The sequence below is a fragment of the Daldinia decipiens genome (assembly GCF_022478715.1).
Source record: "Daldinia decipiens strain CBS 113046 unplaced genomic scaffold F4813scaffold_31, whole genome shotgun sequence".
Taxonomy (NCBI): Eukaryota; Fungi; Ascomycota; class Sordariomycetes; order Xylariales; family Hypoxylaceae; genus Daldinia; species Daldinia decipiens.
In genome coordinates, this window is record NW_026054574.1 from 83,062 (window position 1) to 99,364 (window position 16,303).

Genomic DNA, 16,303 nt, shown 5'->3' on the forward strand with positions numbered 1-16,303 from the left:
CAAATAATGGGCTGAGAAAATCTCTATAAAGGGTGTATTAGGTGCCTAACCTAGACGTTATATAAGAAACTAAAGGAGAACTGCTTGGTTGCCGGCCTGAGTCAAAGATGCCGATACTTTTAGAAACACCGCCTCTTTACCAGATGCGCCTTTGCTATATTTAAACTTTGCGTTTAGACTTATACGCACAGATGCAACGGCCTGCCTATCTTTACCAACTTGGAAACTTTAGGTAACAATGGCATAACAGGTATCTTTGGCCGCTGAGCCATTACCTAGGAGATCAGCGATGTAAATCAATAAATCAACATTGACTGACACTGTAAGGAAGGCGGTCAATGCGTATAAAACTATTTTACACGGATGGCGGGGTTATTAGCGAGGGGCTGAGGGGTTCGGATTTTATTTTGCCAATACATATGCGTCATACCGATCCTTAGGTACCTAACTTATGTAACCCACTCTAATCCCGATTTTTCATACGGCCTATTAGAGTCATTACCTATAGCAAACTAGGACTTCTGATTTTTTTCTTTTTACCCAGTACCAAACAACTCCCGAGTATCTAACCTGGTCGCCATGTCTGCCAATCCGTTCCTCTTAGCTGCCGACAACAGCCCAGCTCTACTACCTCTCCTTCGAGAGAACCCTAATCTAGCTTCCGAACAGGATGCTCACGGCTACTCCCTGATTCACGCGGCGGCAAGTTATAATCACCTCGACCTCCTTCGTTCTCTAGTTCGCGAGTTTAACGTTGATGTCAACTTGCGCGACGACGACGAGGAGACGGCTCTCTTCGTGGTAGAAACTGTCGAAGCTGCTCGCGTTCTAGTTGAGGAGCTGGGGGCTGATATTACGATCAAAAGCTCTGAAGGATATACGGCTTTCCAGAAAACGGTTGAAGAGGGTGATTTCCCAGAGGTTGCCGAGTACCTAAAAACCAAAGAAGAGGCCAGCCACACGCAAGCTCTGTCGAACGGGACCAATGGGGACATAACCGCCGCGCCGCCTATACCAGAGGGCCTCAGCATATCCGTTAGCACAATTACACCTGCGGAGGAGGCCGAACTGGAAGTTGATCCTGAGTTTCGAAGAAGGATAGAACAGTTGGCCGAACGGGACGACTTCCACTCCGACGCTGGCCAAGCTGAGCTCAGGCAACTAATCCAAGATGCCATAACGGAACGTAATCCCGCGGATCGCAACGTTCGCCCAAGACAAGACTAATTGTTCCTCGGCTAGAAATACGATGTATCTCAATTCTGTTTCCTGATATCCCAGAGAAGAAACTCCCCTGGCGAGTTAGGTGGTCTTAAAATGGTACAGTCGGCGCTGTCCCCTACGATATCCCTCGAAAATGTTGTAGTGCTTAGCGAGAACCACGACTTGGTTGGCAGAGCGAGTATTACTTCTGCCAAGGTTTGCCGAGTCCAACTTGGCGGAATAAAACCCTGCCAGCTAACTCGGCACAGCTTGCCCTCCTGAAGATCGTCGGCAACACCGGGAACGGTGTAATTGGACAAATATGGGTCGATCTTGTCATCTATTTTGATTCGTGGGCTATCAAGTCGGACCAGAGACAGCCACTCATATATGTCCGTAGCGAATTCATCCAGTTCTAACCGGCTTTGACCCGATAGGATAGCGATCGGAGGTTTCAACGACGGTAGCTTCGTAGAAATATCCCCAGAGACCTTAGGATGTGATGTATACTTGACGGGATAATGCCGCGAGAGAGGATCAGGGGTGGGTGCTGTGCCATACGACTATCAGTAATACCAAAAGCCAAACAACGATATAGATAACTCACTCTTGGAGAGATTATGAAAAAGCCAGGTGACGGGTGTGCTAAAAACGTTCTTACACGCATATGCCAACCTGTCAAAGCCCTTCTTGCCGTGGAGCATCGAAGGGCTTCGAAGATCGAATTGTACAACTTCAGGGGCTGATTAGCAGTCGCGACAAAGATCAGGACGTAATCAAGCTGAGCATACTCCATCTCGGTTTAAGTCCTCGTTTACCCTTGACTCCATATGGCTTTCCAACAAGCCCGGCCCGCTCGTACGTCTCTTTGTCGAGATACATCGTGAGTATGCCTAGAATGTTTATGTATTAGTCATATGCGAATTATAGCCATTACAAACGGATCGCAAGATGTGCATACCTTCTTTCAGCAAAAACACACTCTCGGAATCTATTCTTCCCTCCGAGAGCATCAGGATATTACCTTGTCATCACGTCAACCTTGACATTCGTGAGGTGACAGTTAGAAATCCAATTACCTATCTTGATGTATTCGGCGAAGAAATCACCATCTAAGATTTGACCAACTGTCATGATAACCTTGTAAAATACAGGTGCTCGACTCGGATCACCCGTGAGCTTGTCCTCGACGAGATGCACCAGTTCCGCCGGGAGGATTAGATCCACCTATATCATATCAGCAAGTGTCTGAAATAGTGCCATGTAGACGCGGGTATTCATACTTTGTGCACGAAGTCTTGCGACAGTAACGTACTCCATGGCTTTCCCTTGCTTGGTAAATTTTGGGGATCAGGATGGCCCATTACTCCGTATGTGACGAAGCATTTTGAGGATTGATAAACGCTCGGCGCTGGAAACGAAAACATTGTTTAGTGCAAATACTAAACCCGTAAATGGTATTGAGATATTGAGATATTGAGATATTGAGACATCGAGGCAGAAACAGAAACGTGAACTCTCAAGTTACAATAACCAACCCTCCACCGTAAAATTAATTATCATCTCTCTTATAGGACTACAACGTTTTAGAGAATACCATGTCAAACAATCTGAATGAGTAAATCGCACTAAAGCGGGCCATGCAAAAATCAATAGTAGCGCCATACCAAGCACTCGGCCATTTTCTCTTAGAAACACTCCCTCTTTTACCGTGAGCTCTTTTCGCATTTGTGAAACCCGCACGCGGATTCGTTCGTTACCTTATGACTTGAGTAGCAGCTGTCGAGCAGGATTTATAACCCTCAGATGGAGTGGCTTGCAAGTAGAGACGAAGCAAAAATATACAGGTTAATCTGCCCTTAGCGACTACAAAACGCCCCAGGCTCGCAGTCCACAATGGAATACCTCATTCGTTTCTCTCAGTCTCATGAGAGTTTTCGTTTACCGGAAATTCAGTCACTCGCTATCGTCGAAGGCCTTGATCTAGAGGTTATTTTTTATAGCGACGAGGTAATAATCTATGCCATGATTGGTTTTACTTGAGACCCTATACTCACGAGACTCTCTTAGTCGCCTTTCTGCATAGTCCGGTTAGAGTCTGAAGATGCTGCAAAAGCTCTTTTGAGACGCTCGGTATTGGCGCAAACCATCCACGAGCATTGGGGCACTGCCGAGAAATATGACGAGCTACACGCCGCCGTCAAACGTGACACTGCTCACTTATGGCCTAAATATAAAGATGTCTCGTTCAAGATTAACATAGACGCCTACCAAGGCTCCCGAACGGATAAGACTAAATTGGCGCTCATAAATACCTTTGCCTATCTTCCTTTTGAAGGACTGATTCTTCTAAAGTCTCCAGATCAGGAATTTACAATATTCGAACAGTGGGAATTTGATTCCGTGCCGCGTAACCTACCTAACCCCTTAAAGATACACTTCGGTCGTCTCGTGGGCCATAGCGTGCGCGAGTTAATCAAAACCTACGACCTCAAAAAGCGAGGATATATCAGCACGACATCTATGGACTCGGAATTAGCTTTAGTTACGGCCAACATATCCCTTGCCGCGCCAGGGAAGATCTTCTACGACCCCTTCGTCGGGACTGGCAGCTTTCCCATAGCATGCGCGCATTTTGGCGCCCTTGGCCTGGGAAGCGATATCGACGGTCGTAGCGTCAGGGGCGAAGGCGGGAAGAAGAGCTTAAAAGGTAATTTTAGGCAGTACGGATTAGAAAGTCTACTCGGTGGCGTCTTCGTTAGCGACTTGACCAACAGCCCCGTACGAAGAGCGCAGATACTCGACGGCATCGTCTGCGATCCGCCATACGGCGTGAGGGAGGGATTAAAAGTTCTCGGGTGTAGAGACCCGGAGAAGGACGCCTGGCTCGTGGAAAAGGGAAAGCGGTCGTACCGGTTAGTTATGAGTTCCCAGAAAACCCGATAATAATAATTGGCTAACGAAAATTAGAAAACCGACATTCGTCCCTCCGAAGAGACCCTACAGTTTTACAGCTATGTTAGATGACATACTGGACTTTGCCTCGGATACCTTAGTGGACAACGGTCGTCTGTCTTTCTGGATGCCGTCGGCTAATGACGAAGAGCAAGAAATTCCTATTCCAACGCACCCGCGCCTGAGCGTCGTGGTCGTTTGCTCGCAGGTGTTTAATAAATGTATGCTTGCTATATATCCACTTTTGTGGGTGTCTCGACTGACAGGTTCTTCAGGGTCGCGAAGGTTAATTACTTACCGCCGTCTACCGGATTCGGATGTTGACGTGGCTGCGTTGGCGCAAAGGAAGCGGGAAGAGCAGGTGAATGGCCGTACTGCAGACGACTTAAATTCGTTTCGTCGAGCGTATTTTAGGGGATTCAAATCAGAGGATGCGAGCGCGGATGTCGTGGCTGGGTGATTTTAGTATAGGGATCCTACTTCGATGATCTTCTCATACCTCCTTTTTGATAGGAGGTAGAGTGGATACTCGTTATGCTGGCGATTGGTACCAAGCTGACAAGATGAATCCTTTAAATACGACGTGATCCTAAAGTTGATTGCGGGGATTAAGTATGCGCAGTTGAGGTTCAAGATGAAGTCTAAAATATCAGATAACCTTAAGTTATTCGAAAATCGATGTCTTAGTATATTTTGTATCAGTACAAGAAAGGTTAAGATTGATAATAGCGCTAATCGTTAGGTACATACCTGCCGCAAACCCTATTTCCCAAGTAAATTTCCCCATATTTGGGGGCATATAGGTACGTAGGTACATATACCTCTCTGACTCTCATATTCAGCTTTGGACATACATCCATGGATGGATGTATGTACCCAACAACAGCAGCAATAGGTACCTAAGAATACCCAATGTGTCAAATTCTATACCGAGCACCAGGCTCACAACCAAGATAGAAATTCGGTGATTTATTGATTTGGCAATTAGGAGCCCCCATCAAGGCTAAGCCCGGTGCAGGAAAATACATTATGAGGTACCCAATGTTTGTCGCCTAGACTTTCCCCTCATACCCACTGCTCCCGCTCAGTCCGTCGATCAAGGTTCGTTTTGCGTCTTCACGTGGTTGCTTAGGTGGAGGTTGGCGACATACGTGTATTGTAGAACCGAATATCCAGCACGCGACGCGCTGCAAGCTCGGTAACTCGGAGTTGGCAAGAGAGTCATCGTAGAAGGGATAGTTATGTCAAACTAGAAGCTACAAGACAAGCCTGACTAGTTATAGTTCTGTCAACCTCTGCTTCGCCGTTTGATTAAGCTTCTCTACACAGTCTTTAGTCGACGCCACCAGTGTTGCCGTCAGAACTTATACCTAGATAAAGTAAGCAGCCTACCGTGTTGCGCGGCATGCATGATGTGTACGTGTATGCAGCACATGGCACATGATGTCTAAGACACGCATGAGGCAGCATTCTCATAGGAAAAAAAAAAGCATCATAGAATTCGAGTGAACATTCCTATTCGATATTTCCCGGATGCGAATGCAATTTGTGTCTCGAGTAGCGAGTTTGACATTGGCATATTTGATATCCGATTCTCAATTTTGATAACAATGTATACCTATACGTGTATTTAGGCGTTCTATTATGACTCCCGTATTATCGGCGTGTACCTAGGTAGGTAGGTTCTTATTCCAAAAACTTTAGTGGTTGAGGATTATCGCGTCGTCATTTAAAACTTGTTGCTGACTGTTGCGTGATATTGTTCCTGGCTTCTAGAATCCTGCTCTGTAAGGATTCTATTAATATTATCGTACGGTCGTCTCTAAGCTCTTGCATGTGCTTATGTCCTGTTCCCAGTCGCACACATGAAAAGCTACATGAAAAGCTTACATATGCGCGCTTCATGCGGTGAAGGTACCCAGACCACCCCGACCAAGACCAAAGGCTATACTACGGGTCTAATAATAGGCTCACCGCCCCCTGTCCACCCTAGTTATTGGGTCCTAATTTTTCTCCACCCCCAGACCTAGGCACTGTAGCACTGTCCATACGCCTTTGCTACATGCTGCAATCCTGCAACAAGTTTAAGCCGACTTTCACGAGTTTACGTACGGCTTTAGTTCTTACGACTTTTAGGACATCTCTCCAATCCTCCTCACTACCAACTAAACCAACTCCTAACTTTGCTTGATTGACATCACGAGATACTTCCTTTTTCTTTTCGGCGAGGCTTCTTACCTTTTTCTATTTTTTATTTTTACTTGGATTAATCTACAATTTACTTATACATTTTTGGGTCCATCATCCAACCTTACGCACGAGCCCCTTCGCCTTGTTACGAGAGATTTCAACTTAAGGAGAGAGTCAAAGAGTCGCCACGCAAAACTCGCATCAAAATCACACAAACGTCAACTTCAACAGTAACAAGTCATGCCTACTCCGTCTAGCAATCCGCCCCCCGAGCTCCCTTCGAGAACACATAGTTCGTCATGTCCCGACCCCGAAAGTTGGCGATCAAATCAAGATGATGGACTCGAGATGAATATCGATAGTCCAGAAACATCATCATCCCCTGAACCCGTCAGCGCACCAATCCAAGACAATATTCAACACGATACTTCAGACTCGCGATCCGCCACGGAATCCCCCGGGCCGGATTTAATGAGTCGCGCCGCACACTCTCCTGACCGCTCCGACACCCTATCCCAGACCACATCAGCGCATAAGCCCACCGATGCAGACCACGATGCATCAGCTAGAAGTGACACAGATGCGCCATCAGGGCTGCAACGATCGAGCGGTAATTACGACATTGTAACTTCCATCGGCGCAGACGGCGAGAAATTAGAATACGGAGTAATGCCCGGCCGGTTGCAACCGGGAGACGCTTATGCGCCTTCGATGGGATACGACCATTCCAACATTCGAGTAAGTTAGGCCCCTATTCGCGAGGGGAATAAGCAACTATACCCATTACCGTAACGAACTGATGTTGACGTCGTTCAAGATAATACCGACATCTCCCTCGTCCTTCCTACGGCCGGGTAGTAAATTCCACGGCACACAACAATCGGAACGGCAAGTATACGACGTGCAAGTCGAAATAAAATATGTCGACTTGAGGGAGTCGTTCCTCTGCGGGTTTCTCAGGATCCAGGGTACGTCAACCAGTTGATTTACCACTCGTGTCTAATTCATCCCGTTTCGTCGGGCTCTTAAACCGACCGAGTCGGTGTGGCGCATCACCCCCTCATCGCCTCCAACTTCGGGACCCAAGACTACATATGCTAACATGACGTACGACGTCCAGGCCTAACTGCGGATAACCCGACGTTGACGACGTATTTCGAGGGCGAGATCATCGGCAGCAAGTACGAATTTATCACAAAGCACGCGGGCTGGGGTGCAACGGATAAAATCGATCTGAGCCACTGGAGCAAATTCACAGCATTCCGACAATACGCTAAACAAGTGCGCAAGGGACCCGTTACCATTCCGAACTTGGCTCAGCGAGAGAACATTTTCATGCGCTGGAAAGAACACTTCCTCGTTCCCGACCATCGTGTCCGCACTATTAATGGAGCTAGCTTCGAGGGCTTCTATTATATCTGCTTCAACCAGAAGGAAGGAAGCATTAGTGGTATATATTTCCACTCCAAGAGCGAGAAGTATGTTTTCCCCCCTGTATCTGCCGTGTTTTATACCTATTATGCTTTACATATGCACCTACGTGTACACATTGATCTGTATCAAATGCCGTGTTTTATTTTGCTTCTGCCCCGCGTCTACCATATCACCAATATAAGAGCACTTGCTAATACGGCCGGTTTCCATCATAGATTCCAGCAGCTGGAGCTTAAGCACGTAGAGGACAGGGGGTGCTTCGGCGCCGTGGAATTTCGATAGCCGTATACGGTTTTTCGTACGGGATGAACGATAAGAAGATGCCCGACATGTGGACGTCAGAATAGCGTATAGCAACGACCACTCACTCGAATAGTAGTAGTAAGTAATATTTGGCAGGCGAAGGAAATCATACGGGATGGTGTAAACTGGCATCTCAATTTCTGCAACGCAAATGGGGAGGAGTACGGAACTCGACACCGAGCATAGTCCAGCGCAGCGGTCTGGGTTTTGGTCTCTTTTAGGGAGGTATCACATCACGTTCACGACAGACGGGATTGCTGCGGCATTTCACATGTTCGCGGCAAGGGGGTATATTGTAAGGGGTTCGGGGGGGGGGGGGGGAAATGCCGTACTACTCTATGTATACATAATGATGATCGTAAACTCGCACCTGTGCGCCTTATCTATCTTGGCTCTTTACGAGATGGGTTTGATCTTGAAATGGAGTGATGTCAAGCTGAAGACGAGCGCCTTTAGATCCTGCACCAGGTAGTAGAATACCCGTAGTCCTTCGGGGTCTGCCGATTCCGTCACGTCGATTAGGGAACCAATCTTAGCTGTCTATGATACTATTAGCATTAGCACTCGTCATTCTACAATAGCGCCTAGGCCAAGCTACGGGGCGGAAAGAGAATCTACTCGCCTCGAATGATATGTGATCGTTGCCCACGCGGATCTCCAATTCCTGCCTACCATCCTTGTTCTTCTGTGGCCACTTGGCGTCGTCTTCCTTCATGATCTCGCTCGACTTGACGATGCGCTTGATCTCATCTACCACCAACGAACTGACGCACACTGTTTTCCTCGTTAGCCTTATGTCTGATTTCTACCTCGGGTTCTTAGCTCCAGAGATGGCGGTTAGTTCGCTGGAGAGAGCAGTAAGAAATAGGTGCTGACATACTCTCTTTTCGGATTAGACTGTCGTTCCTGTAGTTGGAGTTGTTTGCGTATCGAGCCACGGCGCTTCGACCATCGCCTACTACTCGAATATCGAACTCTATGCTATTGTCAGTTTCTGTTTACTTTTCGTAGGTACCTGGGTAGTTAATGAGGGCGGTCGAGGAGTGGGGGAATCGTGGGTATGCGTACCTAGAAATTCATGGCCGAAACGACCGGAGTGACCTGAGCTGTATGGGTCAATTAGCTTCAAGCTTCAAGCTTCGAGCTTCGCGTCAATTTGCAGATTGCACGTACTAGTATCGGATATAGAAAGGCTCGCCGGAGGAGGCCATATTGGTAGTCAATCTGGTTGCTGTAAATAGTAAATAAGAAAGCTGTACGAGCACAGAAATACAATCCTTGGTCTCGGATTCGGCTTGCTGGATTTAATGACGGTAGTACTGCGTTCCAATAAGTGTTACTAGATTTAGCCTTGTTAATGTTGCGACGAGGCTTTGCTAGACGATGGCTTGGCAGTGCAGCTCTAGAAAGTTTCGGCGGGGCAGGGGAACAGCTGTGCGTGGGGAACTTTTAGGTAATGTTGGAACTAGAAGCACATGTATAAAGTACTTAGGTACCTGATATTAGGTTAGGTACCTAACCTAGGTAACCTACTTAGGTACCTAACAAAAGAGCGTAAGCCACAATTGAGTTGAGTCTGGCCCATATCAAACGACTTCACCTGGCTAATGTTCGGGTTACGGATTATTTAATTCAACGTTGGATACTAACCAATCAAGTCCCCATATTCCTTCAGACCCGATCCATTTTAGGAGGGACAGATTTCTGTGCAGTTGCTGGACATTGGATTTTGGGGCCAGCCTGGACGGATTATTATCAAATCCATCACAGCATCACAGCATCACAGCATCACAGCATCACCGCCGTTCACCTTTCCCGACCCAGCCCAACTTCCTCTGGGATGCATGATCGCATTGACCTCGTTAAACCACCTCTTCAACTGCTGGGACGGCTCTTCTAATTGTTCAATTCTACTTCGGCCTTGTTTTTACGAATCCACACGAGCCCTCGAGCCCTCGACCCTTATTCCCCGAACACGACCTCCAATATAATACTTCAACTATCTACCAAAGCCTTATCTAGCCCTCCTCCTTCTCGTCGGTCTATCCACCTACATACGTCCTTATAGATATTCCCGAGTTTACCACGCCGGCGGAAGCCGCAACAATTGCCCAGCATGACGACTTTCCTCGAGACCGCCTACAGCTTGGTCCACCAGGACAACACCGCAGATGTCCCATCCATGTCGGATCTGCGCATGCAGCTGGAGAAGGGTACCGACGAGACAAAAGTCGATACTATGAAGCGCATCCTAACTGTCATGTTGAACGGCGACCCTATGCCTCAGCTCCTTATGCACATCATCCGATTCGTTATGCCTTCCAAGTATAAGCCTTTGAAGAAGCTATTGTATTTCTACTACGAGATCTGCCCCAAGCTCGACTCCACCGGTAAACTAAAGCAGGAGATGATTCTTGTTTGGTGAGTACAGAAAGAAGTTGTGAACAGCACACAAACTCGGTAGCTGACAGCTCCGGGCTTAGCAATGGCATTAGAAATGATCTTCAACATCCGAACGAGTACATCAGGGGAAATACGCTGCGATTCCTTTGCAAGCTACGAGAACCAGAGCTGATCGAGCCCTTACTATCCTCGGCTCGGGCTTGCCTCGAGCATCGCCACGCCTACGTCCGAAAGAATGCCGTCTTCGCCATCTCTTCCATCTTCTTACATTCGCCGTCCCTCATCCCAGATGCTTCCGAGCTGATCGCCACCTTCCTCGAGGGAGAAAGCGATGCCACCTGCAAGCGCAACGCCTTTTCTGCCCTGGCTAGCATTGACCACGAGAAGGCTTTAGTATACTTAAGCTCCGTCTTCGAGGGGATTCCAAACGCCGAGGAGTTACTACAGTTGGTCGAGCTCGAGTTCATTCGGAAGGATGCAGTTCAGAATTCCCAGCACAAGGTAAAAGCAGTCCAGAATCCAATTTGGTGGGCTAGCGACTAACAATCGCAGGCTCGTTATTTGAGGCTTATTTTCGATCTACTTGAGGCCGGAGCTTCTACTGTCGTTTACGAAGCTGCTTCGTCCTTGACGGCATTGACTAGCAACCCCGTTGCGGTAAAGGCGGCCGCGGCTAAGTTTATCGAACTAAGCATTAAAGAGGCCGACAACAATGTGAAGCTTATCGTTCTCGACCGAGTAGACCAGCTGCGACAGAAGAACGAGGGCGTCCTAGACGATCTGGTGATGGAGATCCTACGTGCTCTATCTAGTCCCGATATCGACGTCCGACGAAAAGCCCTTACCATCGCGCTAGAGATGGTATCGAGCAAGAATGTCGAAGAGGTTATTTTACTGCTTAAGAAAGAGCTGTCCAAGACTGTCGATCAGGAATACGAGAAGAACGCCGAATACCGACAGCTCCTCATCCATTCCATTCACCAGTGCGCTATCAAATTCTCGGAAGTGGCAGCTAGCGTAGTCGATCTACTCATGGACTTCATTGCCGACTTCAGCAATACTTCCGCCGTCGACGTCATCAGCTTCGTCAAGGAGGTAGTCGAGAAGTTCCCTAAGCTGCGGCCCTCAATCGTCTCGCGATTGGTCGACACTCTCAGCGAGGTCAGAGCAGGCAAAGTCTACCGCGGAATCATCTGGATCATCGGCGAATATTCTCTGGAAGAGAGCGATATTCGAGATGCGTGGAAGAGGATACGCGCGAGTCTAGGAGAGATCCCTATCCTTGCCTCCGAGCAGCGACTGTTAGACAACGTGGACGGCGACGAGGAGAAAGAAAAGGAGCAGGTCAATGGCCACTCGAAGTCGACGGCGCCTTCAGGCTCAAGGAGGGTCCTGGCTGACGGTACATACGCCACCGAGACAGCTCTTACCAGCGGCTCGGCCGCCGCCGCCAAACTGGAAGCTGTCAAGGCTGCTCAGAAACCGCCACTGCGACAGCTCATACTCGAGGGTGACTACTACTTGGCTGCTGTTCTTTCGGCAACTCTTACCAAGTTGGTCATGCGTCATTCCGAGATCTCTTCGGACAAGGCGCGAACGAATGCTCTCAAGGCCGAAGCTATGTTGATCATGATTTCCATCATACGTGTTGGCCAGTCGCAGTTCGTCAAGGCTCCCATCGATGAGGATTCCGTCGACAGGATAATGTCCTGCGTTCGGTCGTTGGCGGAGTTCTCCGACAGGAAGGAATTAGAAACGGTATTCCTCGACGATACGCGGAAAGCTTTCCGTGCTATGGTGCAGGTCGAAGAGAAGAAGCGGGCGGCAAAGGCTGCTTTCGAAAAGGCCAAGACCGCCGTCCAAGTCGACGACGTTGTTCAGATTCGACAGCTGTCTAAGAAGAACGTGGCGGACGGTGCCGACGAGATCGAGCTTGACCTCGAGAGAGCAACTGGCGGAGAGTCCGTATCAGAGGACCTTTCGTCGAAATTAAGCCGTGTCGTTCAGCTTACTGGGTTCTCCGACCCCGTATACGCCGAGGCGTATGTCAAAGTACATCAGTTCGACATCGTCCTGGATGTTCTCTTGGTCAACCAAACCACCGAGACCCTCCAGAACTTGTCGGTCGAGTTCGCTACGCTCGGCGACCTCAAGGTTGTAGAACGACCTACTACGCAGAACCTTGGCCCGCACGACTTCCACAACGTACAATGTACCATTAAGGTTTCATCGACGGATACCGGAGTTATCTTTGGCAACGTAGTATACGATGGAGCTCACAGCACGGACACCAACGTTGTTATTCTTAACGATCTACACGTCGATATTATGGACTATATCCAGCCGGCCACATGTACGGAGACGCAGTTCCGCACCATGTGGACGGAATTCGAGTGGGAGAACAAGGTCAACATCAACAGCAAGGCCAAGAGCCTCCGCGAATTCTTGGAGCAGCTGATGGCCTGTACGAATATGAACTGCCTGACGCCGGAAGCCAGCATGAAGGGCGACTGTCAATTCCTGAGCGCCAACTTATACGCCAAGAGTGTCTTTGGTAAGTTTTCTCTATTAACCAGCTATTCAATAATATAATACCAACTGACTATTTGCAGGCGAGGATGCTCTAGCAAACCTGAGTATCGAAAAGGAAGGCGAGGATGGGCCAATCACAGGTTTCGTCCGCATAAGAAGCAGGTCACAGGGACTGGCGCTGAGTCTGGGATCCCTTAAGGGTTTGAACAAGATTGGTACAGCGGCTGCTTGACGGGAGGGGAATATCTAGGAGCATATAATTTTTCAGCGCGGTCCAATTCCCGTCTCGCAGCGGTAACTCGTAGTCGTAGTCGTTAATGAGCTGACGAAGGGGGGCTTTTGGGAGGCTAAAAATGATAGAGTAGTGATATCCAAGATGATTGATGTCGCAAGTGGAATGAATACTCGTGTCGAGATAGCACGGACCAAAAAACGAGGTGCAGGAGTACCTCGGCTATGATTTAGACAATGCAAATTATCTTACGACGAAGTATATGGCTATACGTGGTTTGTAATCTGTAGTGATATGTGATGCTTAGATTGAGTAGTCTCTCATTCTAGTAAGATGCTATTCATTGGCTACCTAAATAATCTATTCCCATTCTAATTCAAAACACTTGCCACGCATTGAGACAAGTAGCTTGCTGCCCTTGTTATCTGTCTCTGTTGTTTGCATGGTGCTTGGTGCCACGAAACTTACTACCATATTTGTGTATATAAAAAAGGGGGGGGAACAATTCAGCCAAGCAGATCGACACGGGATCGACAAGTTAGTCTATAAACCCTTAGCTGTTTCTCACGCATTCACTATGTACATACACAAGACAAGAGCCACAGGGTCCTGGGTTAAGCAGCTTGGCGTGCTGGCGTGGAACCTCAACCGTGGTTTCAAACGGCAGCTTGTGGTTTGTCAAACGACAAGCCCTTCATCAACACGGCCAAGTGAACACGGCCAAGTGAACACGGCTAAATGAACATGGCCAAGTGTGGGTAAGCTGGATAGGCGTTATTCGTTATTCGTTATTCGTTATTCGCTATTTTATTAGACGCGCTTCTACTATCTGCATTGGGAAGAAGGTCTTCATTCGCGAAGCTAACGGCCTGGGGCATGTATAGGCGGCAAATCGCTCAGCTCGGCACGTGCATGGGTGGCTTTACTCGACTGGGAGCGCATCTCGTCACTTGCAGGACGGGAATGTCGACGTGGGAGTGTAAGATTTGGTGTTGGGCATGAATGTGGGAGGATTAGTATACGTAGACTGTGTGTGTGCGTGTGTGTGTGTGTGGTAATGTATGGTAATGTGGTAAGGGATGGATATTCGAATATGCATGTCTTTGGAGATCTCGGTATCTACCTAGTTAATCTAAGATAAGATTCTATGTTTAGTTCGTAGGTATGTAATATGTATGTGTACCTATGTTTCGTCTCGTAAGAGACAAGCGTATGATCAACTACCGGGTTGCGGGTTGCGGGTTGCGGGTTGCGTGTTTAATGTTTAATATTAACATCAAGTTGGCCGGGGGTTTTTCAGGAGAACAACCATGTAACAAGAAACTAACAAGAGTACATAAGTAACTAGGTTAACTAACTAAGAGTTTCGTATGTAAACAAGCCTCGGGCTGTCCCGGTAGACCGGCACCCCTAATCCGTCTAGGTTATCCCATCTACCGCATAACCCAATATATTCTGTTATACCTAGGTATGTACCTAGACTTATGGTTTACATACAATTTGGAGAAGCTTGTGATGACCCCACGATCACACGACATTGCATATGCGCCTCGGTGATCCTCCCCCGCTTTCTCTTCCTCTCGCCCCCCTATGTCTTAAACAACAACTATTATGTACAGAGAAACTGGCGTAAAAAGGGTCTAAGGGTCTAAGCCATATGTCTCAGGCGTCACATCGTCCCATCTCGGCTCATTCCCGTCCCATTTTCCCATGGTGGCCTCGAGAAACTGGTGGCATAATCAAAGAAAAGCATGATTTGCGTGCCGGCGTCGAAGCCGTTTCTGGCCGAAGCCTGGCTGCATCGTAAACACCTCCCGAGGAGTATTTATATCTCCATGTAAAGCCCATCTGTGCCTGCCAAGAGACCAAGAGACCAAGAGACCAAGCTAGCTTTCCTATATATTCCATAGCTACTTCTGTCATCTGTCCTCGAATTACTCTCTTGCTTTTGACCAAGAACTTTAACACTCGACTCTTACCTATAAGCTATCCCCTCACCTATAAGTCTGCTAGTTATAGCTGGTTATAGCATCATACCCAACTCGAGAAACCCATTTACCTGGATTCCTGAACCCCTGAACCCCTAAACCCCTAAACGCTTGTGTCCTCTTCTTCGATCAGTACCTTTCTTATAGCACTTCCAAATACACAAGATTACATATAAGATCAAAATGCCTGCCAACTTTAACGCACCGCGACCTTTCTCGGCCACGACGCCAGTCTACCCAAGCTACCTCCCCGCTCTGCACAAGTCTGGGCGTATCGAGAGGAAAATGTAAGCCTGATTCTTCCTATCGCCGTCGATACGATACGTATTAACACAGAAACGCAGTGCCACCGCGACGGTCGCAGCCGTAGGAATTGGTTAGTATAGCTCATTCCACCCCAGCCTCGGAGATAATATTCATATAATTATAATTACAACGCACTTAACCTGTCTGCATACCGTCGAGATTAGCTAACGTCTTCCCCGCGCAAAGGATACGGCTTGGCGAAATACAAAGCCATCAAGGCCGACAAGTGGCAGCAGGAACACCACGCCCAACAGGAACAGCTGTTCCGCAGCGCAGAAACCATTCCAGCAACCGTGCCCATACCCGTACCCACGGCAGAGGCCAGTCGGAACCAAGCCGTAGAGAATGCCTACGGGGATCGCACGAGCCTTACCGAGCTCGAAGCTGCCGTCGCGGTATACGAGACGCGGCAGAAGAACTAAAGAACAGCTGTGTTGTCTTGTGGTAGGTAGCTATTCGGGAATGCGGGAATGCGAGAATGCGAGAATGCGAGAATACTCTTCTCCGTCGGTGTTATCATTATGAGTTAGGTATTGTACAATACCTAGCGTTACGAGTACAATTAGCAGGCGTCTAGGTTAGGCAGGTTAGGCAGGTTATCAGGTTACGATAGGGTTATACGGCGGAGTTACGGTGTCACGAAATGACATGAGATGGGCTTTGGGCATGAGAGGACGGTGCGTTGAAAAGAGGGTTATTTTGTTCCTGTCCCTATCCCTATCCCTATCCCCATCCCTATGAAGCTCGCCTCGATTTG

The 16,303-nt window shown here is 48.1% G+C and overlaps 7 protein-coding genes across 7 annotated transcripts; 5 read left to right on the forward strand and 2 right to left on the reverse strand.

The window, feature by feature from the left end:
* Window positions 1–141: 141 nt before the first annotated feature.
* Window positions 142–1,498, forward strand: F4813DRAFT_183381 (ankyrin repeat-containing protein). Its single transcript, XM_049239338.1, has one exon. It carries the CDS (start codon window positions 580–582, stop codon window positions 1,225–1,227), a length of 648 nt encoding a protein of 215 aa, XP_049097127.1. The 5' UTR covers window positions 142–579; the 3' UTR covers window positions 1,228–1,498.
* Window positions 1,242–3,242, reverse strand: F4813DRAFT_183448 (ribonuclease P 40kDa subunit). The gene is made up of 7 exons (XM_049239339.1): window positions 2,871–3,242; window positions 2,487–2,614; window positions 2,283–2,430; window positions 2,165–2,227; window positions 1,995–2,096; window positions 1,811–1,936; window positions 1,242–1,753 (listed from the first exon to the last, which is right to left on the reverse strand). The coding sequence occupies exons 1-7, from the start codon at window positions 2,929–2,931 to the stop codon at window positions 1,257–1,259; spliced, it is 1,125 nt and encodes a 374-aa protein (XP_049097128.1). The 5' UTR covers window positions 2,932–3,242; the 3' UTR covers window positions 1,242–1,256.
* F4813DRAFT_367963 (tRNA guanosine-2'-O-methyltransferase) lies at window positions 2,804–4,907 on the forward strand. Its single transcript, XM_049244237.1, has 4 exons — window positions 2,804–3,213; window positions 3,274–4,118; window positions 4,174–4,379; window positions 4,434–4,907. Exons 1-4 carry the CDS (start codon window positions 3,100–3,102, stop codon window positions 4,616–4,618), a joined length of 1,350 nt encoding a protein of 449 aa, XP_049097129.1. The 5' UTR covers window positions 2,804–3,099; the 3' UTR covers window positions 4,619–4,907.
* Window positions 4,908–6,135: 1,228 nt separating this feature from the next.
* On the forward strand, window positions 6,136–8,377 carry F4813DRAFT_367967 (vacuolar import and degradation protein-domain-containing protein). Its single transcript, XM_049244238.1, has 4 exons — window positions 6,136–7,086; window positions 7,166–7,316; window positions 7,469–7,826; window positions 7,998–8,377. Exons 1-4 carry the CDS (start codon window positions 6,589–6,591, stop codon window positions 8,062–8,064), a joined length of 1,074 nt encoding a protein of 357 aa, XP_049097130.1. The 5' UTR covers window positions 6,136–6,588; the 3' UTR covers window positions 8,065–8,377.
* F4813DRAFT_367969 (Mago nashi protein) lies at window positions 8,378–9,560 on the reverse strand. Its single transcript, XM_049244239.1, has 5 exons — window positions 9,259–9,560; window positions 9,154–9,191; window positions 8,966–9,061; window positions 8,708–8,859; window positions 8,378–8,625 (listed from the first exon to the last, which is right to left on the reverse strand). Exons 1-5 carry the CDS (start codon window positions 9,294–9,296, stop codon window positions 8,482–8,484), a joined length of 468 nt encoding a protein of 155 aa, XP_049097131.1. The 5' UTR covers window positions 9,297–9,560; the 3' UTR covers window positions 8,378–8,481.
* A 287-nt stretch (window positions 9,561–9,847) lies between these two features.
* F4813DRAFT_367971 (Coatomer, beta subunit) lies at window positions 9,848–13,510 on the forward strand. The gene is made up of 4 exons (XM_049244240.1): window positions 9,848–10,506; window positions 10,569–10,989; window positions 11,041–13,042; window positions 13,101–13,510. The coding sequence occupies exons 1-4, from the start codon at window positions 10,202–10,204 to the stop codon at window positions 13,250–13,252; spliced, it is 2,880 nt and encodes a 959-aa protein (XP_049097132.1). The 5' UTR covers window positions 9,848–10,201; the 3' UTR covers window positions 13,253–13,510.
* Window positions 13,511–15,299: 1,789 nt separating this feature from the next.
* F4813DRAFT_183523 (uncharacterized protein) lies at window positions 15,300–16,057 on the forward strand. Its single transcript, XM_049239341.1, has 3 exons — window positions 15,300–15,527; window positions 15,585–15,616; window positions 15,733–16,057. The coding sequence occupies exons 1-3, from the start codon at window positions 15,424–15,426 to the stop codon at window positions 15,966–15,968; spliced, it is 372 nt and encodes a 123-aa protein (XP_049097133.1). The 5' UTR covers window positions 15,300–15,423; the 3' UTR covers window positions 15,969–16,057.
* The last annotated feature ends 246 nt before the right edge of the window (window positions 16,058–16,303 follow it).